Consider the following 26,670-nt stretch of genomic DNA (forward strand, 5'->3'; position numbering starts at 1 on the left):
GGTGAAGAAATAAGTTAATCTCGCTGTAGTAGTTGTATTGTCTTCTTATGGCTAGCTGATGTTAGTTGTAGCAAATCCTTAGGGATGAAAGAACTGTTATTAGCACCCAAAGTGAGTATGAACTGACCATAGCATAATGTTGTCATGAAGAGGAAACATTGAGTTACAAGTCTAGTTATCCCATATGTTTGAAGAATGCCATATGTTAAAGTGCACGAGGGTGATGTATTGTCACAGCGAAATGGTTTCTGTTCTTCAATAGCATTTTCTTAGTTAATGCATTTTGTTTTGATCATCGGCAAATCCAGAGATCCTCATGCCATGCCACTGTTTGTCACGTATATAATTTTATTCCCTGCAGCACAAAAGCCTTATGTGTGGGCATAATGTAGGCTACTTATTTTGTTGACTTTAGCATGACTACTGTGTATGGTAGCAAACAGAAATGTTCCTGGTCAGGGATCAAGGAGAGGGTAGGAAACTGAAGGGATGTTTTGGAAGGGAGTTGTGGGACTTGTGAAAAGACTGATGGATGGATAATCTATTGGACAGTTGATCAAGCATTAATTAAATGCCACTAATATTCGAATTCGAAACCTCTTTTGTAGTCTGCTTGGATGAATAAGTTTAGACTTAATTTTTTGCAAAATGCATTTAAGGTATGTGTGTAATAATTTTTTCCATTTTTCCACACAATTCCAGAGGTGTTTGCCATCTTTTGTAATGATAGTTAATACATATTGTATTTCCTCCTCCTTTCTAATCTATTCTTATCTTAGAATACAGACAATACCAGCAAAGTGTTTCACTCGTTGCCTACTAATTTTCTCATTTATGTTTCAGGATGGTTTCATTGTTCGTATACTCAATCCTGCTAATAGTCCTATGACTGTAGTTAATGAACTGCCATTGAAGTTGGCAAGAAAATGTCTTGAGGTAGTGGGAACTGCTCCCCTCTTTGGGGGAGGTGCAGCAGCTGCTGCTGGTCCCCTCTCTGGTGTAGAATTGGAAGATGAGAGTGCTGGAGCAGCTGTTGGAGCTGGTCCCTCTAGCAGTGCTGGACAATCTGGAAGTGCTGGAACCAATTCTGTGCTGGCAAGAACCATCCAAACTGGCTGGGAAGAAGAGACTGCATCGATCACAGCCGGCAAAGACTTTGCATTAATCAGAACTGTCTCGGGAAAGGTAAGAAGTACTTCATGGCTCCATATCAAATTGGCATGCATGAGTGTCATATTTGGTTCATAAATATTGTAACCCTCCTTGGTGGGTGGGACTGTGGGAGGGTTTTTTTGGAGGGTCTGTCTAGGACGGACGGGTCGTGGGTTGGGAGAAAGGGGAGGTGAGGGGAATAAAAGGTGGGGGTAAGAAAGAAGAAAGTGGATGTGGGGTGGGTTTCTATTGCTGGACGAGGTCTGGCATGCACGAAATAACGAAGGCTTACGCTGCAAGTTACGAGTTCAACAAAACATTTAATGCACCAATCAATCTTGAAATATATAATAAACACATAAATTGACCGTTTTTCTTAACCTTAAAAGAACACAACTGGCCAGTGAAATAATAATGAAAACAAAATTAATTGGGTTTCTCCAAAAATAAAAAAAACTATTATCAGTCAATAAAAGAACAATTAGTCAAAAACTCTGCTTTTAACGAATGTCTGGCGTGAATACAAGAACAAAACAGGTGAACTATAAACAATGCCAATATAAATTTAAACACACTGTCCTAAATACTACAATTATTCACACACGGGGAAAACGGGAGGGCAAACAAAAATTAAAAAAATGCAAGGGACTATTTTCACGTTTCTTCTGGTCTTGAATGGGGGAAAAAGGGGCTCTTCGGGGATCTTCTGAATTCAGGGGGGGGTCATAATGTAGGGTGACAAGAGTACTTATTGGCTCTCTGTGTAGTGGATGGAGATGGCTTCCTTGGCTGGTTGCGGTCAGGGTCACTGGGTCTACCCTCACTGTGGGCTGAGAGAATCTCTGAACTTGGGCGTCGTGGAGTGACTTTCCTCTTTTTTCTTTTTTTGTGTGCGGGAAATCTGCTGTGCATCTCCTCTTTCCTCACCGTTGCCATCCTTCACCTTTCTGTCAATCTCCATGCCTCGTTTATCTTTCTCTCTCTTCCACGGGACTGCAGGGATGCGCCTCTGCTGACCAACATATAGCCTCCGGCTGCCTCTCAATGCCAAACAAGGATCCCTCTGGCCAGAATGTACCAGGGTTTTATAACCCCGCGAGGTTAACTTTCTGGGGTTGGGGTTGGTAGGGGAAACCCAGAGAGGCAGGTTTTCTCCGAATTGTCCATTGGGGGGCGGGGTGTTTTGCCAAAGTTTGTGGAGGCTGGGGGTGGCGAATTGCATCACCCTCCGATCGCTGCTTGCAGGTGTTGTTTTCTTGGGGGGGGGGGGGGGGGGGTGAGGTGAACCTGGCACTGGTCACGTCCACACGGAAAGCAGGTGTAAGAATCGTGTGAGGGGGGAAATACACTGCACTTGGGTTCATTCACGCTTCACCGCATCCTCGCACACATTCACACACAAAATTATGTCAGCCCTCCCTACCTTGTGAACGCCGATTTCAATACCCATGAACCGCGCCAAGCGGCATCGGTTACAATATGTCTGTATTGTGTTACACCTGATGAGTTTTTCTTATCAGTTTGATAGTAATCAGCTCTTGTTAATCAAGTCCTAGCAATTCTTGCAATGTGGTTTAAGTAATAGTTGTTGCTGAATAGCAATAAATACATAGTATTTTGCTGGTATACAAAAGAATAAATGGTACAATTAGGAGTAAAGACTTAAAAATATGTTTCACTTATAGATTTTATATAAGCTAAGACTGATATAAAGAAAAATTCAGCATGGTATATTAAATTATCCTCTGTCCTCTGGCAGAGATGCTAAGGTAGCTTCAGTTACCTGTAGTCGAATGCAGTCATTGCTATAATTTTTCCTAAGAAATTCAACAAAAATAGGTAATTTATTAGGACAAATATGGTCTTTAAATAGTTAGATTTTTCTAAGAAAGCAGCCTTGTATGTTTGCTGAATTTAACTATCCTGTTACCTAGTTTCAAACAGTTCTTTTATCTACTGCAGCTTTCAGCTTGGCCACTTATTTGAAACTTGATGCAAATCAAGTTTCAAATAAGTGAAAATGTGTTCATGGTGAATCCAGTTGAAGATAAAAATTCAGTTGGAATTTTGAGCTCCTCATACATTCAAAGTACTTTTTTCATTGGTCATATTTGTACACGCAGGTTCTTTACTGTGGGAAAGCTTCAAGTCTTGGGATCAAACAACCCCAGCCACCATCTGGCTTGGGTATTGGAGCAATTGGTGGAGCCAATGTAGCTGCTGGTGGAGCTTTGGGGGGATCGAGGCCTCTATTGTCTGCTCCTGGTACCTCTGCCACTGTCAGTAGTGGGGCACTGCCAACATCCAGTGTATTGGCTCTCAAGTGGAATGAACTACCCCTTGTTGGTGTTTACTCAGGGCCATCAGGTGGGCCTAGTGGTCGTCCTGGTGGTGTGCGAATTGCACAGGTTGCTGTAGGGCATGAAGGTCAGCATGTGGTTCTACTGACTGAGGATGGAGTTCCATTGTTTGCAGGGACAGCTCGACGAGGGGAAGATGGAGACCAAAGTATGTTAGAGTTGGTAACCTTGCCAATTAGAATCAGATTTTTACACTCCAACTCAATGCATTGTATTTGCTTGAATTTGAGTTGACCTGTGTTGTGATATTTACTAAATATTTAATTTTAATTCATGTCATCAATACACTGTGGTGTAACTATGTACTACAACAGTTTAATTTTATTTGAATTCCTGGGAACTCCTTAAATTTGGTATCAGCTTCAACATTATGAGACATCAATCCTAAGATTCATCTCTCCACTCATTAATCCTGTTGGCTAATCTTTTAATACCTACGTAATTCCTCTGTATTACATCCTTCATGACGTGATATCTGTGTCTCATCCAAGGTTCATATTTGCCATTCATTCCTTCCCCTGATCCTTCAACGATTGTCTTCATTTCACTTTCATGTCTCATGGTGGATACAATTAATGTAGTCGTCCCATGGTCTTGTTAAGGTTTTCAAAATGCTTCTCTTTTCTCCTTTTCATCTCAGAACTTTATCATTACTCACATGATCTAGCCATTTGATCTTCATCATACCTCTATGACACAACATTTTGAAAGCTTCCAATCTTGATTTCTCCACTGCTGCCATCATGGTATCAGCCTAACCATTAATTTCTGCTCCTTTCCTGTAATGAAAATCTTCATTCTCATTTCAGATTTTCTAATGAACTGTTTTCATTTATATTTTTAAATATTTCTTCATTATTTATACAAATATGAAGTCATAATGAAAGCATGGCCCTTGTTAATAAAATTCACAACTTACTGAGATATATGTACACACACAAAGTGTATGGAAATCATCAGGATTTAAGTTGGAATCCCTTTTGGGAGAGCAAGGCACTCAGTGTCTGGCCCTTCCCTGAGAGTAAATTAAATATATGTATCAGCAGCATCCAATTATAGGAGTTTCCCCCTTCAACTTGCCCCTGGTGACATCCATGGTAAGACACTTCTCATCTTGCTGTTTGAAGAACGGTGATGGAACATTATAATTATCTCTCTAATTCTCCTTTTACTAACCTGTCCCTGTAAAATGAACATTATTGCTATTACTAAACCTATCAAACCATTCAGATTCTTTTAGAAGTATTTTTAGATTATAAAATTTTATTATATTTTCTAGTAATTATCCCTGATGCTCAAAGTTTTGTTTTTGTCTTCATTATAAGTCAGTGTTTCTTTTTTTTTTAGTAAAAGCTCGTCGACAACCAAAGGCTACCAAACCAAAACGAATGGCTAAAGCTGATGGGCATGAGATTGTTTGGGCAGCATGTAACAATGGCACTACAGCTCTTGTGTCATCTGAGGGATTACTCATGCTATTTGGGAAAGACACAGCTCATTGTGACCATACAACAGGTAGGATCCAGTTCAATTTGCCAGTTGATTTCATTTTTGTGAAAGTAAACTGCCTCTATTATTTTGAAACTAACAACTTTACCTCATTTTAGGGATTGTCTCTGATTTACGTGGAGTTCGAGTTACCCAGGTAGCCCTTGGGAAAGCACATGCTGCACTTTTAACTGTTCAAGGTCATGTGTACACTTTTGGCATCAACAATAAGGGTCAATGTGGGCGTGATTACTGTCCATCGTCTGCCCCATCTGCCCCGGCTTCGTCATCACATGTATCTCAACTGCCTAAGGAAGGTGAGAATGCATCAGTGGTACAATGCCTAAATTATTTCATTTTTGCATCAATTATAGGTGATAATTTTTAAGATTCTGATTTAATGGCGGTGTAATTCTTGTGCTCGAAGCTTTGTTCAAGCCTGTGATCAGAAATAGGGGAATATTCTGAACTTAATCACTAATTAACAAAAAATTATTAAATATTAGAATTGTATGTTTTAGGTTTTCCATGTCTATCTACAGTACTTATTCAAATATGGTAATATAGGTGACAATTTTGCTTATGATTTAATGGCTTTGTAATTCTTTTGCTTGAAGCATTGTCCAGGACTCTGGTCAGGAATAGGGGAATATTCTTAACTTAATCACTAATTAACAGAAAGTGCTAAGTATTAGAATTAGGCTTACCATGTCTATCCACAGTGCTTATTCAAATATGGCATTTGATTTCACATCAATAGTGGATAAAATACAGGGCTCGATAAACAATATTTCGGTTTTGGTATGATATGAATGTGGATATACAATATCAGAGGTCTGGGGTTGTCCTTATATAAATTATTGTCATTTTTTAATTCTATTGGCTTTTGTGTCATTGCATATTTTCATATGGTGTTCTCAAATCTTGGAATTATTCTGAATTTTGGAATCAGGAAACCTTGCATTGAAGTATTTGTGAATTTTTAGATAGTTTGGTATTTTCTTAATAATCATTTCAAAGCTTCTAAATTTTTGAGTGAAAATTAATGGCAAGGATAATGATGCATAAAACATCATATACATGCATGGAAGACTTTTTTGTTGTTATTTTTAGACGTTCAGTATGTACTTAACTGTGATAAAATAACATGTATATGCTATGCTAAATGCTAATCCTGGATATTTTGTTCTGACTTAATACTGTTTCCATTTGACCTGACATTGGTTTCAACACAGTTTAGGGAAAAAAAACAGGTTTAGTTAACTTGAGGCCATTTTGTCAATTCAGACCATTGATGATTGTCAATATTGTGTTCTTGTGCACATATTTTTATTTTCTTGGGACTCGTGTTATTACTGAACCAAAATTTGATAGTGGAATGAAATTTTTCCTGTGGTAGTCATTGCAATGGAGACGGCTGCTGAAGGAGAGTCGGGTGCTGGTGGAGGCCCTAGTGCCTCTGGTCTCCATGGTGAAGATGAGGAGGATGATGGTGGGGCAGGTGGAGATTGGCCAGGGGACTCATCCCGCCGTTATCGTGGACGACGCGCTGACTCTGGTGGTCTTGGAGCAGGCATCATGTGTCCCCCCGGGAGACACAAGTGGAGGTCTGACCAGTGCATGGTGTGCACTGTGTGCAGAGAATGTACTGGGTATAGCATTAGCTGTCTAAGCAGCATGCAGCCTGATCGGAATCCTGGCCAGTAAGTGATTGATAACTGTCATTGCAGATAGCAGATGTGTATTTGTAACTACAGCAGACTCCCGATTATCCAGCTGCGGTATATCCGTGCATGATTTTCACTCGCGCTCAATATTTTCCACGATCTTTATTAAAATCGGATGCAAAATTGTGGGAATTACTGCATTAATGCTATGATACACCGGGCTTATTATTTCTGTTAGAATCCCATTCGTAAAACAGAAGCGATCGCACACTAGCTGCATTCAGGGGAGCACCGAGTTCCTGCTTTCCAAGCCTCGCAGTGCATGATCGCACTCCTGATCACGGATATATGTATTACAGCAGTTGCAACCCGGGCAACTTGTGCGAGATGCTATTACGTGGCATGGTGCCTAACAGTGTAGTTTTTGATGTTGAAGCATTCGTGCAAACCACTTTCCTGTATCTGTGATCACACAACCGTGGATGTGTGGTTTTTGAAACCAGACCTAACATGGAGCATTCATAACACGAGTGCAACTATGTTAGCTAAAAAGATCGCAAACTGGCAAAGAAAGCTCTCAATGAATGCGGGAAGCACTCTAAAATAACAGATTAATAATATGTTGTTTTTTAGGTAAATTATTAACATTACTGGATATTAAAGCAAAAGTTTGGGTTATCTTTGTTTTCCGATTATTCGTGCCGTCTCTCCCCATCATCAGCCCAGACAATCAGGAGTGTGCTGTAATAGTCTGATCAATTTGATTGGGATTGTTGATGATATTAGAGTCCATGTATATATAATGCTGCTTTCAGTGGTATTTTATCCTACCTCCCAACCCTTGCATCCATTGGCTGTTTCAGTATTTGTCCAAAACCTCCTGTATTTTGATAGATAATTTAGTTATCACTGATGAAACTTTCAATTCCTGTACATTTTTTCAATTTTCAATAAGTTATTTTTAGGGCTGGCTTCAAATTGTGTTCAAAACTGTGTCCTTTCTCATTTTAGAATGTGGAACTGAATAAATGATGCTAATGAATATGGCATGTGATCTTGTATATTATTAGTTCTTAAGAGATGTCGCGGTTAATTTACTTAAAAATCAGCATTTGTTTGGATTCCAAAATTATATGTTCCTAAACACCTTTCAATGAGGTCAAGTGCATTCCTAAGTTGCATTTTTATTTTCATATCTTTCCTTCTTTTATATTATTTACATATCTCTCTCTTCCTTCCTGGAGTTATTATAGTTGAGCCATTAAGCTAATTAATCTTTAACCTTGAGTTCTTGATGCCCTGACTTCAAATGCCATTTCTTTCTCCAGGGAGTGTGGGTGTGGAGAAGGGGACTCAGGCTGTGGAGAATGTGGTTGTTGTAGAATTTGTGCCCGAGAAAATGTTGACAACTCAGAGCTTGCAATTTTGGGTCCATGTGGTGCCGGAGACATGACGGGAATGGTGCGACTGGATCTCATATTTGGAGGTATTGGTATTTTGTTGTCTGGATTTGCACAACCGTTTATATTTTGGTGTATTTGCATTCAAGATTTGTACCAGTTATGGCTCCAATGTATATATTAAGTGATTGATGGCCTTTAATGTGGAAATAAATTAATGACAGTGAATATTTTTGGTAAGGATACAAGATTTTCATAATGTAAGAAACTATGTATGGATTAATTGTTTTAGGGAAAAAGCCAGATCAATCATTAAAAATGTAAACAAAATTATTTAACCAAAATATTGAAATTAAATTTTAATATTGTAAATATGATTTTAAGTGTTGAAGATTGAGTGCAAGAATCTGTTTGATTAGATTTTCTTATGCATGTTTGGATCAATGCTAGTTAGTTTTTCCGATTAAAATTCGTACTATTACACATTTAGTACACCCTTGGATCTCCATGTAATCTTTGGAAGTCAAAAGTGTACATAATTGATTTTTATTACTGGCTCCTACTCTGTATAGAGTTTAATGCTACACTTCTGTTTCTGGCGTTTCTGAAATGATGGTAATCCTATTTAGGACAACATGGAGTAAGGCTGCAAGAAAACCTTCAGCGTCGACTGGAAGAAAGGAAACAGAGACAAAAAAGCAAACTCGGTGGAGGTGCTGGGGCAATAATGGGTGTTGCAATGAAACCTGCAGGAGGCCTTGGTACCAGTGGTGGTGTGCTGGCTATTGCATCTCGGGGTATGTTTTCCAGTTTTTTAATTTTTTTATTTAAGAAGTAAACCATTTTCATTCACTTAGCACTTCACTTAAATAGTACCCAGTAGAGAAATTAGAAATCATTCTGCAATCAATATACATGGAAAATCTGAAGTCTTTAATCCTAATTCTTTTCCTCTTATTATGATTGTACATTTCCCTCTCACTTCATTGTAGGAAACCCGACAGAACATTGAAGCTTTAGAAAATGGAAAATTTGTTGTTGTGAGCCTTGGATGCTCATCAGTTTTCTGATCTACAATAGCTGCCCTTTTTTAATGATTGTATGAGGTCTCAATAGGCTATTAATTTTACATGAATTTACTTCACTTGTGTGCTATGTGTTTGCATTACTTGAATATTAGGTTGAGGGTAGAGATGAGTCTAAAATAACCAAGGAAAGCACAGCATAAGGTTTCCTGTATTTACTTCAGTTACACCATATCTAAGTTGTTTTATATTCATATTTATATATTTATGATATCTACTTACAGATAATACTCGTCTTGGAATGGGTTTAGGAGAAAGTGATCAGGATGGACTGAGTAGGGGAATGGGCAGTGGTGCAGCAGCTGGAAGTAGTGTTCTTGGCATTGGGCCTGCATTGGGGCCCTCTGGTAGCAGTGGGCCAAGCAGCAGAGTTGCATCCCTTCCTCCAGCCAGGGTTAATGTCCCAAGTGACTCACCAATAGTTCATATTGCCTGTGGACTACATCATACAGGTAGAAATATATGCATACTTGTATTATTTTTATCTTCTTTCTCTTATAAAATAGGTAGATCTTATTTGTCTTTTAATTGCTTGTTTAGTCATATATGATTATTCAGTTTCTTTTTTCGTATTCAGAATTCCTGACCAATCTCAACATGACTTTGCTATAAACTAGGTAGATTGTAGTATGGTGGTGGTATTGTATCACATCGGCTTCAGAGCATAATTATTGAAATGGTTCTGACCGGCCAGGGATGGAGCACATTTTTTGGAAGTCTTTTGTAGTTAACACAATAATGTTAAGATCGGTTTTGCATTTTTCATTCATCCTCCTTTGTTTCCTATAGTGCTTCTACTTGCATCTGGCATTGTGTACACCTTTGGAAGTAACTCGCATGGCCAGTTAGGAGTCGGAGACTTGGCTCCAAGAGGTGGCCCTGTAATGGTTAGATTGCCTCCTCATCCACCTCCAGTCTCGGGTGCATCAACATCTTCTCTTCCTCAGCAAGGCCAACCTCGAACTGTGGTACTGGTTGCTGCTGGGTCCAATCACACTGTGCTCTTGACTTCTGATGGTGAAGTTTTTACATTTGGATGCTTCCAGGTTTGTCTTTTATTTTGTTGTGTATTACAGTCATGTACTACAGAGAAAACTTTGTCTGTGTGGAAAATCTGTATTTATGCATAGACTGTGTCTTCATCTGTTATCCATTTCATTCTTTCGCTAATGCTTATTAATTTGGAAAAATCTCCATCTGATTTACTTCCGTGTTCTACTTAGAAAGTGTTAATCCCTTATAATTTAGGTATGAATGTGCTAATTTTCTTGAGCATAATTTTATAGATATTGACTTTGCTTAACTTTGTTCAATATCATAAAAGAAAATAAATTTTACTACGTACCTTCTTTGCTTAAATTGTAGCAACCACTTAAAATTTCATTTGCGACCCTTTAATAACTTTCATACAGTAAACTTTCATTTTACATAGTTCACGGGTCCGAGATACCGGAGGTTTGTAATAACGAAGTTCTTAAGAAAGTTTCCTTTAGGAATTGTTGCAAAAAGCATAACTCGCCAAAATTTCTTGTCTCCTCAATCTCCTATATTATATTCATACGTATTTTTGAAAGCCATTTATATGGTATACATCATTGAATTATGCATAAATATATTTTAAAAATCACATTTGTTTGATTTATCAATAGAAGAATGCAATTTCCTCAATCATGACATATTATTTATAAGAAACTAAATAATATGCAACTGTATTTAAACCGTAGAACTATTGCATCTACCAGGGATAGCTTGATGGAAATCAAATTGACGAATGATGAATCTTAAATGATGATAGCTTCATAACATTTAACTGAAATTAAGCATTTAAAGCCCTCGTTAGAATTTTTTGTGACTAAAGAGGTAAATTCATAATAAATAATATCTTAAAATATTCTTGTTTGACTTTGAAGTAATCTGCTTGAAAAGTGATACCAGTGAAAAGAATTTTCTACTGCCTGGCTCTTGCCCTCTGAATTCGTTTGGCAGTTTCTTGTTGGCTTGCCATTGTCACGCCATCCGGCATCAACAGCATCCATGTGTGAAGCACAAACTCATTGGCTGCTGCATGACACAATGGAGGGTTGATATCCCCCCAGATACAGTAAGTCTGCAGTATAGGAACTGCATGCGTTCCGAGACCCTGTTTGTTTGTTGATAAACATATGCAAGGCATCGAAAAGTGTTGGTTATCCTCCAGAATGGAACACTCCATTTCAATTTTGTATTAACTCATGATTGTGACAAACTGAACTAGCAGCCTGTGTGACACGGCTGGAGCAAAAAAAATTTGCTGTCCGTGGGAAGGAGGAATGGGCAAATTGCTGAATAGGTAGTTCCATGAATGATTTTCTTGATACGATCAACACCATGGTCTGTGTAAACAATGTGTGTGAGGTGCAATGTGAATTTTTCCAAGCATAAGTTAATGCCTTGTATCTCAGTATTTAATTACTTGGTTGCAGAAGGGACAGCTTGGTCGACTACCAACGCGCAGACCTAGTAGGCCTACTGAGCCATCAACATCTGAATCTACTAGCGTTCAAATGCAACCAGTAGAAGGCTCTAGTCCATCTATTGTTTCTGGTGTATCATCTTCTGAGACTTCATCTATACCTGGCCCACCACAGCCATGGAATAGTATTCCAGGATTAATACCAGGAATTGGACCTCGTCATGGCAGGAGGGCATCGTGGATTGGTGCCTCAGCTGAGCATACTTTCATTAGAATTGAAGAATCCTTGATAAATCCTGCATCCCTAACACGTTCTACTCTTCTTGCCAATAGAAATTGCATTCGTAAGTAATGATATTTTGCCATGGATCTAACTATCCAAATAATAATTGGTAACCGATGACTTCAGTCTTAACTTTATGAAACCTTTCCATTATGGAAAATGAAAGAAAAAAACTTTGCTAATTTAATGTTATTATATTATATGCTATTATATATAAGTGAACCCAAAAAAATTTATTCTTTTATTTTCCATAAATAATTGTTTTGCTCCTTATTAAAGAGCTGATGTTCTGGAAATTCTTCAGCGATTTGGTAGTTATTTCATTGCAGTTTATCACCTTAACCCTGATAATTCTGACTGCAAATTCACTCAAACTATTGGACATTTTTTGAGTATTTATGGGTGATTTTTGCAAAACCAGCTAATTCAAATGAACCATTCTGCAGAAGCTGTGATAAGAGTTATTAAGAATTATCTTTGGAGAATTGCCATTATGTGCATGCAAATGCATAATACTGTTTAAGCTAAAGATACCAGAGTTAAAAGACGCAGTATAGGAAATAATGTAATTTCATCATCTTGTTGTAAATTCCATACTTCAAATTGAGTGCTTTAATAACTGTCTTTGGTTTCCATAATTATATTTTGGCATCCATTCACATCTTTTTCTTTGGTAATTTGTCTTGCGAGTTTGCTTGCACTTAGAAATAAGCCTTATTTATTAATGCTCTTTACAGTGCTTTTACCCACTGGAGGTTGGGATAATAGCGGTGAAGATGGAGTTACCTCCGCAATTACTCAGGGACCATTCCACTGCCTTTCAATTGGGAGACGAGATGGTAGTTGTGCAATTTTTAGTGGTCGGGAGCAAGTCAAGTTTACGGGTACTGCTGCTTGCTTGGATCCTGTGTATAATGTTTTATGGAGGTATGTAATTCTTTCCCAATATATTTACATCAAAATGCATGTTTAAATTTGGAAGGCTCCTATTTCTGTTCGAGCTCTATCTGGTTTAGTTCAGCAAAAGTCTGATTTGACTTTTTAAGTTTTGCATTAATGCATAGTAGATGTTAATAATCAAATAATAAATATCAAATATAAAATTCATTACTAACACCAAAAGAGGAAATCTACTGTGAAAAAATCATTTGACTTGTCTGGGATTCGAACTTAGATCTCTCAATAAAGATCAGGTGTGCTAACAGTTGTATGACCAAGCCATCATTGGTATAAGTGAATTTCTGACGGGATTTTACAGAGACCATGTGGCATACATTTCTAACTATCTGCTCTGAAAGTAATATACATATTCATGCATGCATACATGGATACCTTTTTTTGCATGACTTTTTTTTAGTGTGAAAAAATGTTCCCAGTTTAATATGAATTGGTATTAATTACTGTCTATGCCTTTTCCAGTTTCAACCCTCGTACTAGGCAATTGTTGTGTTATAACACAATAGCATCATTGACAAGAGGATCACTCTTGCCTTACCTTCCATCCCCTAGGGATCACTTTTCAGACATTCCTAGTATCCTCTGTGCTGAACTTGCTTTGCCCATAACTCCATCTCCGTTTTGCCCTGTGAGGAGATCTCAAGTAAGTGTTGTAATCAGATGGTATTAGTTGTTATTATGATTCATGTTTTGTTCATTAATGAGTATTTTCATTGATGAAGCTGGAAAATCCTTTATCCATGCATATCATTTATGAATGCTTGGTTTGAATCAAGTATCCTAAGAAAATAAGGAAAGAAAATATGATGAATGTTTTTCAAGCCTGGAATACTTCTTTGGTCCATTTCACCTATCAATCAAAAATTATACCAACCTATTTAAAATATATAATACAAATTACCTGATCATAATTAGCTTTACTTCATTTTTTATGAGCAATTTCTCTGTAACAGCTTAACAGTTACAGATCGGGAAATATTTACTCTGTAAACTATTGATAATACAAAGTCATCCCTACCAAAAAAAATCAGCACTTTATAATATCGAATTACATACTTTCAAGTAGATACATATTTTTAATGAATCTCTAAAAAATTTACTTTGGTTTTTCTACAGTAATTTGTCTTTATGGAATTGTTTTAGACATCATTGGATGTTACCTGTGAAAGTATTCTTCTATAAATGCTTTTGCAGTAGATCTAAAAGCAAAGATTATTGTAAAATTGTATTCTACCTTGTACTATGAAACCTATAATCTCCTTATCATTGGAATTCCTGCATTATTTTGAAATGTAAAAAAAACATAAATTGCCTTGCTTTATAGTATAAATGAAATTTCAGAACCCATGGTGAGGTAAAAAAAAATATTGGCTCAAAAAAGTAACCTATTTTAATGCTTAATCAAATGCTTATTTTCAATGATAAGTTTTTGTAAAAAATATTATTAAAGAAGTTAACCAACCAAATGTGTAAATGTACGTGTAAGACCCAACCGTTGTCAACGAATTAAAATTGAATTGTGGACGATCTGTGCTGTGTATATGAAATTCAAATAATTGATAACTGTGCATCATCGAATATCGAAAAGTGTAAAAAGCTCATTAATTGTGGTATTTGGTGATTCGACTATTTGAACATCCCATCCCTACAAAAAAGTATTCGTGAAGGTCAAAAACCACTAGCATGTGAATACAATTGCGATCTGTATGCCTACTTTAAATTGATTAACAGAGTAATTTAATAGCTTAAAACAGCCTTTCTATGTATTACTCATAATTCAAATTATTGTTCATATTTTTGTCATCCATTATAGTATTTTATTTGAATGTTTATTGTCTTCAAGGCTGCATTGCACCTTTTGGGCTGTTTAGACACCCTCACACAAGCCCATGAAGCCCAGTGGTGGTGGTGGCGTCGCAAGGGACTTTTGCCATGGCGAGTTTCTCAAGCCAGTTCCAATGCTCCTTCTCCTGGTGGGTTGGGTGGATTTCCAAGAGGCCCGGGACCCCATGACCCTATGCTGGCTGGTGCAAGGAGGGGAGAGATGATGGTGTTTGTGGAGGATGGACTCGGAAGGGGGCCAGTGGTGGAGGGCATAGGCGATGCTGGTGTGGAGGAAGGAGATGAAGAGGATGCGGATGGTGGACGACCAGGAGGTCACTATGGGAAGGTTTACAGCCACGAGGACTTCTCAGCTGTCAATCGTTTCGAGAGTAGGTCACATTGATTTTGGTTTCATAGCGGCTGACTGAAACATTATACTGTATGTGCATTATTTAGGGTGGCCACTCATCTTGTAAACCTGGAAACTCAGGGAAAGCCATGGAAACATGCAAAATAGTGGAAATATCACATACGCTGGAAAAGTGTAAATTGCTTTTCCCTCATCCTCTTGCCTTACCTACCTTCAACTGTTTAGTTTTTTGGTATAATGTTAAAGTGATGAAGATAATTTATTTTAAATGATGATGTGATTTTTTTATTTTAAAGAAAGAGAACCGCATACAGTTGCCATTTTATAGTGATGAGGTAGCAGTGCATAAATTGGACAAACTTGCAATACAACAACTAGGAACAAGAGTTTAATTAACAAAAAAAGACAACAAGAATCAGCAGGTAAATGCTACTTCAGTGACAGATAAGATAGGGAAAGGCTTTTAAAGGATTTTAATGGAAGTGCAAAGGGGTCAATTTGTGGATGGAGTGAGATCAGTAGACAAGCAATGCAGTAGGAAAACGAAAGTTTATGAAGTGAAAGTCTAGGAATGGGCATGTGGATTAGGAGATGAGAATGGGTGGGGCAGAGTGGAACTTAAAAATTGATATAAGAGAGCAATTCAAGGCAATCGATGCAGAGGAATTGAGAATCTTGTAAATAAGTTTTAAATCAGCTGTGAGCTTATGGGGAGTGAGATTTGGGATGGAGAGGGAAGAGAGAAAAGCATTAGTGGACATGTTCCATAAATGTGAATGAATTTTAATGCTTTTCTGTTGGTCAGAATCAGCATTGTTTCAGTTTGTTTATTGAATTTGTGTTTTATCTAATATTTCAGGCAATGGAGGAGGCTGGGGTTATGCTGGCCAATCTGTGGAAGCCATTAGATTCAGTGCTGACACGGATATTCTCTTGGGTGGATTTGGTCTGTTTGGAGGTAGAGGTGAATACATCGGAAAAATTAAGGTAAGTTTATCCAATTAACGAAAGGTATATCAACTTACCAGAGGTAACTGGGGCAGAGCTCAATAAATAAGTTGGAGGTGTTGCCCTATAATTTACCTCACTCAAGCCTAAAAATAAAAATCAGGCAATTTATTAGTTTTCCAGTTTATGGCACCGCCAGCTTTATGCTATCAGAAAGCAACCTGTAATCAGCCCTGGGTTCTCAAATGAGCTAATTTTAATGGAGTGAAATTTTGATAGCTGTCACTCAAGGGCTTATGCGGTGGGGTAGCCAGGAATTTCTTTTTGGGGGGTCCAAAACTAGGGGGAAAATTTTTGAAAAAGAGGGTACTAAGTGGAGACTTTAAAACTAATGTTAACACTTTTCATAATCTAATAAACTTCATTTGTCAGAGAAATCTTTTGTAAATTCATAATTTTTCAATATTTTTTGTTTTCATTTATTAAGGAAAGTAACTATGTTTTCATATTTCTGGGGGTCCAGACCCCCCCGCAACACCACTGGTGTCTTATACTTCCTCTTATGCCCTGAGATACAACACAAGCATTTTTTTATACTTTTGAATTCTTTAGATGAGGATAGATCTATGAAGTAAATGATTAATTGAAAGTCTATTTCCAACTGTATGCCAGAAATAATTATCAAAGTAATAGTTAACATAGTGTGCTTTTCATTAGGTTTGGAAATAAATGGTGGGAAACAAGTGCATGAATGGAATTCAATGAAATCAGAAATAAAAAAATGCATGTACATACCGATTAATTATCAATATTTTAGAGTCATAGTAGGTAGTTAATTCATGTGCGAGGCAAGGTCTTTACTTCATTGGACACAACTGCATTAGTAATGAGTAGTGCACGGACTTTTTTGGAAGCTGGACTTTTGTGCTTTTAAATACATATGAATCTCCATCAATTTCGTCAAATAAAACATTTTTAACAACTTTTTTGAGTGACTTTTTCATTATTTTTTGTTGTGCTGGGAATTTTTCTAGTAAAAAAGACTCTTATAAGACTTTTAATGTAATTGCCATGCCTAAGTTAATATTTAATATAGTGATCACTTTTAAAAAGTAAAATGCAACTGTTGAACCTATTACTCCATGCACAATAGCTCTAGACATGATTGTGTGGGAGAAATCCTAAGAAAATGGGCAAAGCCCCTAATTTGGCTTGTTACAGGATTGTGAATGAACAGTCTCTCCTTTTCCACAAATATGTCTGCTTTTGATTACAACAAACTTCAAGCATGAATTTCACAGCTTTCACATGCTTTGTCCTTTCCTTTGTCACACCTATGTTATGTACGGATAAATGTATAAACTATAAAGGGAAGATATTAATTCCAGAACTGATGGAATATGGTATCGTTCTTATGTTGAGCCATTTTATTCAATGCTTCATGAGCTGCCTTTAGCTGAAGTTGTTTTTATGAACATTTATCTTTTCAGTTATTTGATATTGGCATGGAAGGTGGTGAACGAGAAGGGAAGGGTGAACTTCTTGCCGAGACAGATGATCTACCTTATGAGTGTGGCCCAAGGCAAAAGTACCCAATGCTCTTTGATGAGCCCATACCACTACAAGTAAGTTGTCTCTTGATGGCTTGGTACTAGGGCGGGGCAGAGGGGGCATGTGACCCTAGCAACATATGGATTTCAGAGGGCAGCAAAATTTGAACAGTCCATTAGGAAAAGTTATTTAACTTTCCTAATGAATTTAACAATAATTAATAATTCTTAAATTACTGAAAAATAGTACTAATAAGACTTCTTAATAGCAAACATATGGTGTGTAATTTCAATTACTGCATCTCAGAAAAAAAATAGCTTGCCAATGAATCGTTAAGTAGAGGGTGAGTTAGGGAGCAAGGGGGGATCAGGGCAGGAGAGGGGGTGAGGGTGGCAAACTGATCTTTGCTCCCCCAAACCCCCGACAAAACTCCTACTTCGGGCCCTGGTCTCTTGTCATGAAAGGTTTGTATATTTTTATTTTGTCTGGATATTAATTCATGCTATTGTTCATTCTTTTGTCCAGGCTGCTCGCTGGTATGTGGCTTGGGCACGTGTGACAGGACCATCAAGTGACTGTGGATCTAATGGTCAAGCAATGGTCACCACTGAGGATCAGTTAGTATAGTATTTTCTTTTACATCGTAAATTCCTCTCTTGTTGTAACTTAGAGCATACTGTCACTAATAGAAGTTTCAAGTCAATGATTGCATGACCTGTTTTCATTCATAAAATATCCCATTATCTACTTATATGCACTAAATATACATATCTACTTCTTTTTGTGATTTACTAGCTGTCTTTTTATTAATTCTTGCCCATTTTTAATTCAACCTAAACTTATTTTTTAAATGCAATTTCTTATTATATATGAGTTCAAAATAAGAAATCCTAATTTTATGCTTTCATTTGTTTGTGGAATTTTTTCACTTACCTATCTGATAAAAGGCAAGGTTTCAATATTTTAAGTAAATTGCAAGTTTTTTCCTGGCTGGTGTTCTAATTTACACATTTTATAGCATTTTCATCAACACTTACATTTGGAGTCTGATTGAATTTCAGTTTATATTAGACTTATATCAAATTGGTGAAGAGAAAATGGAAAAATACAACAGTCCTGTGATAATGGAAAAAACCATAAATCAGAGGGTAAATATGCGGCCTGACCAGGGCTCGAACCCAGGACCTTTCACTTGCCATGCAAATGGTCTATCATTTGTTCTACTAGAGGGCTTGGATTCACCATGATTTCAGCAGGGGTTCATAAAATAGAATAACCCTTGGGCCCAACATTCACCCAGCAAGAAAAAGGTTCTGGGTTTGAGTCTCAGTCAGTGTACATATTTATTTGTGTTGTTAAAAAAATGGGTGAATTTAAGTTTGGAGTAATAAATTCTTTCATTCAATCATTCGTATTTAACCACTGACTTCTGGATTATTTCATCTACCACAGCACCGCTGTCTTTGTCCAGTTTTTGCTGTGTGTTCTTATCTTTTTCTTTCCTCTTTTGTGATTTTGCATCAAAAATGTGTATGGTAAATGTGCACTTTTGGGAACTATTGGTTAAGGATTAAAGTTTTGAGATATCATGTTCATGGCATAATTAGGTATGCATTTGGCTGTTGAGATATAGGCTGGAAGATAAAAAAATTTATAAAATACTTGTTTATCTTATACCTCATGCAATTGATATTTTTTCTTGGAAAAATATTTCAAAGTGACACAATTGAAGGTTTTCCCATGTTGTTGGACATTCATCTGTCACACTGTCTAGGACTTCGTGCAGAGGGACAGTGACAGATTTCACTTCATCTCTACGGCTTCTGTCCTTTAGAAATACATGGACATTTTTATAAAACCATACCCTAACTAAATTTTAAACCCTACCCTTGAGAACTATGTGACCCACAGTCAATAACTTTCCATGCCCGTTGGAGAACCCATTATTCTTAGAAGTGCACACTTACTATATCCATTTTGGAGCAATGCAACAGTATCATACTGGTAATTGATCAACTGGGTTTTTGCTTGAATGTATGAATGGAAGCATGGAATGAAGCCTCTATATGTTTGCCCTTAAAATACCATTCTACCATGATGATTTATTTACAATATTCTCTGCTATGGTTAGAGTGACATTAATAGGAAGGAAAGTCATGATTTTTTTTGTATAGGGGGCTTTATTAATTTAGAAAATAGTATGTTAATACTTCATATTTTATAGATTGAATGTCTTTTTCTTTTCCATACTCATGGTCGAGTGCATGTTTATCTTCCCTTGTTTTTTCCAGGGTCACTTTCTACTTCAAATCATCAAAGAAGTCCAACAATGGAACAGATGTGAATGCTGGGCAGATTCCTCAAATCCTCTACCGTGTTGTAGCTCCTGAAAGTGAAGCATCATCTAGACAGGCTCATTCATCAGATGAGCCTGTTCATATTCTCAGCCGAGAGTTTTCGCGCACTGTCTCTCGTGTAAGTTGTAATTCATTCAGTTTTTGAGCAAAAAATAACTTCATTATAGATTTTGTAATTATAAATTAATATTCACATGTTTATTTGAGGATGATCCTAACTTAAGCAAGAGAGTAAGATAAGCTTTGAGTCATTGGCATCAGGTGTGAGTTCAAAGGTGTGCAGTTTCATCCACCTGGCTCATGAAAAATTTTTGGTGGTGATTGTACATACTGACTACTTTTGTAATTTGAGTGGGAGCAGTTTATCTAGAAAAGGAAAAAGATTAAAAGTAAGAGCAACTAAACAATGTCATTTATAGCTATGGTACTATTGTTTTACTGTTTCAACAAAAGCCTTATTGCTATACCTGGCAACATATTGCCTCAGGGGCAGCAGCACTGAATGCGCTCTCCATGACAATTTTTCTACCGCTGCCCATGCTATGAGTTATGCATTTGGGTCCTCAATCTTCCTCATCACATTTCTATGTCCATTTCAGGAATGCTTCCAATCCCTTATATCCTTACTGCAGTGGTCGTGGAACACTTTCAAGGCAGGTGTGACCGAAGCCACAATGCCTCCACATCTGAGGCCTCATTCACATCCCCCATGTACTAGTCAGCAACCGCCGTCTTCCCACCACCAGCGCAGTGCCAGCCACCCCCCCACCCCATGTACCCCATTTCTTCTCCACTCCACTTCTTCTTCACCCTCCACAACACCCTCAAATTCATCCTCTTCATCATCATCGACCTCTCCTTCTCCTCCCGGTCAACCACCACGTCTCACATCTATTGTCGATCTGCAGCGTTTGGTTTACATAAGCAGATCAAGCCTTCGTCTCCTGAGAACCTACACAAATGAAATATATCCAAATGATGGTGAGTATGGTTATCATACTTATGTTATTACTTATGTTACGTTATTATGACTTAAACTTACAGTTTTTTTGCAGTATTTCCTTCATTCTCTTTCCTGTGTTTCCGGATCCATAGAAGTCTTCTAGCCAGTCAAAATTTGTTATTTATTTATTTAACACCAAAAAGAGTACTAAGGCCTTTACATTTGGTTATATAATAAATTAAATATGATAATAACAAGTAAAAAATATAAATTGAAATCATGGGCAGACCACCCCTATCTGGTAGTACATGCCTTAGCAGTGGTAAATCTTCCGTGCCTTGACCTTGGTTAAATTCAAGGCTTATCAAGCAGGGTGATCACTCTTTTATAAAGTTAGGGAATTTCATTTTAACTGGAAAGTTTTGAAATGTTTGAGAAACAGGAAAACTAGAAATTTAATCTTTGTCTTTAAAGTTAAACTGTTATCTCAAACCATCCTTTAACATTAAAGAGTGGAGCCCATTATAATGAATTTGATGAGCGCAACAGAATGGTATTGGTAATGGGTCAACTGGGTTCATGCTTAAAAGTATGAATGGTAGCATGAAATGAAGCTCCCATTTATTTGTTATTTGAGTTAATCATGTGATTAGGCATTTCTGTTTGCTAAACTCATTTATGTTTCTCGAGGACAAAATTTATTTGCTTGATAGTTTACAAACTGTTTGTAAATTGCCTTCATTATATGAGGCCTTGGATTTTATGCTGTTTTCCTGACATAAGGTTTCTATCAGTCCTGAATTTCTCATAATTTAAAAAAATTTTATTGAGTGCAGTTTCATAGAATTAGCTTTTACCATTGATTTATAAATATAAACCAATGTTACTTTCAACTATTATTTCAAGTTTTGTGGAGGTGTTTGTCTCCTGAGTCTCCAAAGTTGGCTGAGAGTGTTGGTGATGTTCGAGCTCTTCTGAGACAAATCCTCATGGACCCTCTGCCTCCTCCTCTTGGCCCTCCTTCAAATTTCCATTCATCAGTATCCCGTCGGAACACTCACTCTAAAACCAGAGCACCTCTCCATAAAGGTTCGACTTTCCATGAGTTTACATACATTATTTGTTTATGCAAAAAGGTCTCCAAATTTCTCATTTGGCTCTAAAATTTTTTATGTTATGCCTTGGTAGATTTAATATTTTTTTTTAATCCATCCATTTTTTTTTAATATTCCTCTAATGGGAATTATTTTAAATTTGTCTATTTCATTTGTAGATGGATTTATTTCAATTTAGAGTTGCTATTTCCTTGTGTGAAGGACATAACTTCAGTAACAGTGAATTTGTCTAAGTATGATGGATGGATTTGGTATTTAATTAAAAATGATGAATACAAACTATACAAATGATATTATGCTCATATATTTGTATCTATTTATGCTTTAAGTGTGGATCGTACTGGATTTGAAATCTCTTGAAAGAATGTTTGATTTTTTATACTTTATATGAAGATGAGCTAAATAATGGGAATATGTATATGTTATAGCTATTAGGTTCAGCATAGCATTGCTAAGGAATGACTCTGGCTCACGGTTATACCACAACATTATTTTAGGTTCTTCGTTGCCCTCTGATGAAGCAGTTCCAGACAGCTCCAGGAATGGATCTAGTGATCAGGATGGCTCCTCCAGTGCATCTTCTTTGGCTCCTTATTGGCACATGACTAATAGTATCCTAGATGAATGCCATCGTACATTTGTTGCTTGCTTTCATGCCTTCTACCCCACTCCAGCCCTCAAGTGGGCCTGCTTATGTCACTTGCTCTCCACAGCATCTTCATCTGGTGATTCAAAGGTTAGTGTAATGATGCCTTAATTGAAAGAAACATAATTCATTTTTCCCACTGTTTATAAATAAGACATTAAGTACAAATAAGTATTTCACGCTACTGATTTTTACAAACTCACATTGTTTACATGGGATGAAACGCTGTTATTTGAAAATATAGGTAATAGTTTAAATAATTATGGGGTAGAAATATAATAAATTGAGGAATAAGATGTATAGTAAATAATTAAAAATGATATTAGTTGCCTGAATATCATTTACACAAGTAGAACATCAACATAGAACAAGTTCAAACACTCTCTTCGTTCAATAAAGTAGGTCTGTTAATTTAGATTGCTTCCGGAAATGCTAGAGGAGACTTCCAAGTAAACTTGAAACATTCCTCGTCAGTAAGTAAATGAAAAAACTCCGTTTTAGGAAGGGAATTCCAATCGAAATAATTAGTCCGGTGTAGCATTGAATTAAAATGCAATAATCGTCATGTTTTTCCATTTGATTTTATTTTTTATAAAGAATGCAGAAAACTTCATCAGTGTGTGAAACTCATGTATGGAAAATGCTCAACACATATGATCTGCTGCTGGATAATCGGGAATCTGCTGTAATGGTTCTTGCACTCAGAGAGTTGAATGCAAGTTTTCAACAATGTCTGCGGAACTTTCAGAACTTATTGTTGAAAATAACAATGCGTGCCTTTAAAAGGGAGGAGGGGCTTAATCTGTTTGTGGAAATGCCCTGAGGATGAGCCTCGAGTCGGAGCTTAGAACGTTGGCTAATATGGAGAATTTAACCTGGTTTTTTGAGTTTACCCATATTCTCATTTTTCATATCCCCTTGTGGATTTTCTATTCTGAAAGCTTAGCTTGATGCAAAAAGGAAAAGACAGTGAGGAATGTTGATGTAAATAGTGTCCGAGTTATGTGATGGATGGAAATTAATGTGCCTTAAACAGTTCCATATACACAATTGAAATGAATTAACCTGTTGTAATATGTCGTCAATTTAATTAATGTATCCAAACTGCTCAGTAGAACCCTCAGGATATGCTTTTGCAAAATTGTAATAAAGGTTGTATGGGTAAATGAATTATGTAAAATTTGATCATTTCAAATTCTCATGCAGAAAAATCAATTTTTCTACATGCTCCGGCAGCAGGTTTTGAAGTCTCCATGATAAAGTATTACTGCCTGCAAAAATTGCACTTCTGAACATAGTGGCCTCTACAGCTCTGTAATCGAAACTACTCGACGCGACTCGACATTTGTAATGCTACTCGAAACACTGAAGTTGAGTACCAACTAATCGACTCGAATTTTCGAGTACTCGTACATCCCTACTTTACCAGTGTTTCTCCGTTAAAGTGCGAGTCTTTTCTTGTGTGAATCTCTTAAAATCGTGGTTGTAATAAAATAATATTACCTTAATGATTTTTTTGCTTGATTAAGAAATGAATCCTGTTCGATAAAATGCTCACAAATACCATCATAGGTAAATGTACCTTAGGAAATGTGATTGTTTCTTTCTTCAGTCTATATCCTTTTTTTCCTATTTCATCAGGACTCTACCAACACTTCAGGGCAGTCGTCTGACCGTCTATTAAGTGCAGTTCTGGCTGCCCTTTGTAGCCCATCCATTCGTTTGCGTTCCACCCTACCAATTTTTGGTAACTTGGGCATGGGCAAGGGTGGCTTGTCTGGTGGGGGTGCCGATGGAATGGGTCACGGGAGCGGAGGACGACACCGGCATCCATCTCCCTCTCCAGCCCCTCCCCCTGCCATGCCTTCGCCTTCCTGCTGTTCATCCTCGGCCTCATCTTCCGATGCAGAGGGAGCTGCCAGTGAGTCGTGCTCGGACGGGTCTGATTCGCCCACTTCGTCGAGGTCATCATCTACGTCACCTGCATCCTTTGTGTCCTGTTCCTCTCCATCCACTTCCTCAAACTCGTCGACCTCATCGGCTTCTTCATCCTCAGCCTCTGTCACCACGTCTCCTTCCTCGTCATCGTCGTCTGCAGCGTGTTCCCCAGACAGGAGCCACAAGAAGAAGCGGAGTCACCGGAGGGAGAGACGTAAAGAGAGGAGGCAGAGAAAGAGGGGCATTGTGGGAAGGGGCAGCTCCCGCACTCATTCTGGCACTGCCCCGACCATAATTGTTGCACCCTCTACGCCACCAGCAAACTTGGCCACCAATGAGTTGCATTACTATCCTCTCTTGGTGGAACACATGAACTATCGGAGTAGGGTAAGCTTTATGTTTCTGGAACCTTTCCTCTTGTTAACCAATCAAAGCATGCTCCATTTGTCCAATTTTTCAGAATATTTTTTGTCCTCGAATTTTGTGAGATAGTATTGTAGTTGTAATTTTCAGTATCAAGAAAAACAATTGGAATTTTCTTCTCTTAGACAATAACACTCAGCTATCATCAAAAATTATCATTATGTTTTTTTTTCCCCTTCCTAAATTTGTTTTTCTGTCACATTTTGTGGCTTTGAAATTGTGCATCCTCATGGTCACTTGTGGTCATCCTGTTTCTTGTACTGATCTAATGTCAGCATGAATTGAATGTAAACTTACTTACCATATCTTACTTACCATATACAGTGCAACCTCGATATAACGACACCCTACGGTACACTAATAAACACTCGCTATAGCGAATTGTCGCTTTACCGGAGGTGGAGCAAATAATAGCCAATATACCTGTTGCGAACACATATACAGGAACAGGAGTGGTGCGGCGACAGATAAACATCTATCCGATAAACGTAAGCATAAATCCAGACGAAAGGCGATGATTTTTTTGCATCACTAAATTTCCTTACTCAAATAACGACTGACTGTTCAAACAATTTATAAGCACCGCACTGAATAAAAATCGTGCAAAGCATTGTTTCGTCAATCATTATATTTATCGAACGACAGTTTACCACATAAATTTAAGACTGAGCACTCCATTAACTTCATTTCTAACAGATCGCTAGCAATTACAGAGGTTAAGGAGTCTTGATGAAAGTCTTCCGGCGGTGAAACCCTCGCTATGGCGAGAGCCAACGCCGAAAGGGTCTCGTAAAAACGAATTTTTTAACACGCTTATTATAGGGTCAATTGACGGTGCATCGGCTATCTCTCGTTATAGCGGGGGTGTCGCTATAGCCCGTACTCACTTTAACGAGGTTCCACTGTATATGTATATGATTATACTTCCCCCTTTATTTCCAAAAATGCTTGTGGTAAAAGTAAAGGGGAGGACTATATTCCAATGCATTTTTTTAAATTTTCACAAAACTGATGCCTCAAAATTAGGGGGGACTTTATTTGAAGAAATACGGTATTACTGCTTATGGGTTGTCATTTGAGTGGTTGATATCATCCAAGTACAGCTTGCACCCTGGTTACAGACTGATGGGGTTCCTGAGAATTTCCACAATTCAGATTTTTATGTAACTCTGAATCTAGTGAACAGCAATATTTTGCTATAATCAGTTATAAATCTTGAACGGTCAATATGAAAACAATATTGTTTAAAAAGTGAGATAGGAGAAATTTATGACAAGGTGTATTGTAAATGAAGAGTAACCTAATGTTGTATCTTTGGCTTGCTTACTGAGAGGGAATTTTCAAACCTTGGAGACTGATTATTTGGGAATTCCTCGGCGGTGGCGGGGTAATGTCCTTGCCTACCAAACAATAGGTTGTGGGTTCGAGACCTACCTGGGTAGATTTCCCCTGCCCAGGGCATGGTTATGCATGTACGTTTAATTGTTAGATTTGTTGAATATCCCGGTATAAAATGGTTAGTATGAGCTGTATTCGGTGGTTTGAGGATAAAATAAAATAAAAATTTTGATGTTAATGAAGCAAGATTGGGAAGTAAAGGCTTTACGGGAGATAAAAAAACACCACCACATTATCTAAATCAAATTTTTAGGCAGTTAATAATTTTTGATATCCCAGAGAAGCCAGGAGAGCTTGTCTTTTGGTATGTTAT

At 37.5% G+C, this 26,670-nt stretch overlaps 1 protein-coding gene across 2 annotated transcripts in view; it reads left to right on the forward strand.

Annotated features, from left to right (window-relative positions):
• Window positions 1–26,670, forward strand: part of LOC124159030 (E3 ubiquitin-protein ligase MYCBP2-like) — a 324,405-nt gene that overhangs the window by 9,397 nt on the left and 288,338 nt on the right. For both annotated transcript variants that reach the window (XM_046534516.1, XM_046534517.1), the window contains exons 10-30: window positions 844–1,185; window positions 3,276–3,660; window positions 4,860–5,027; window positions 5,120–5,317; window positions 6,400–6,703; window positions 7,996–8,153; window positions 8,697–8,864; window positions 9,377–9,604; window positions 9,942–10,198; window positions 11,615–11,948; window positions 12,625–12,814; window positions 13,307–13,487; window positions 14,688–15,057; window positions 15,898–16,025; window positions 17,477–17,611; window positions 18,063–18,154; window positions 19,829–20,012; window positions 20,494–20,875; window positions 21,744–21,926; window positions 22,450–22,688; window positions 24,240–24,923. In XM_046534516.1, the coding sequence (XP_046390472.1) occupies window positions 844–1,185; window positions 3,276–3,660; window positions 4,860–5,027; window positions 5,120–5,317; window positions 6,400–6,703; window positions 7,996–8,153; window positions 8,697–8,864; window positions 9,377–9,604; window positions 9,942–10,198; window positions 11,615–11,948; window positions 12,625–12,814; window positions 13,307–13,487; window positions 14,688–15,057; window positions 15,898–16,025; window positions 17,477–17,611; window positions 18,063–18,154; window positions 19,829–20,012; window positions 20,494–20,875; window positions 21,744–21,926; window positions 22,450–22,688; window positions 24,240–24,923 (5,310 nt within the window). The remainder of the gene's footprint in view (window positions 1–843; window positions 1,186–3,275; window positions 3,661–4,859; window positions 5,028–5,119; window positions 5,318–6,399; window positions 6,704–7,995; window positions 8,154–8,696; window positions 8,865–9,376; window positions 9,605–9,941; window positions 10,199–11,614; window positions 11,949–12,624; window positions 12,815–13,306; window positions 13,488–14,687; window positions 15,058–15,897; window positions 16,026–17,476; window positions 17,612–18,062; window positions 18,155–19,828; window positions 20,013–20,493; window positions 20,876–21,743; window positions 21,927–22,449; window positions 22,689–24,239; window positions 24,924–26,670) is intronic.

Source organism: Ischnura elegans, chromosome 5, assembly GCF_921293095.1.
Source record: "Ischnura elegans chromosome 5, ioIscEleg1.1, whole genome shotgun sequence".
Lineage (NCBI taxonomy): Eukaryota > Metazoa > Arthropoda > Insecta > Odonata > Coenagrionidae > Ischnura > Ischnura elegans.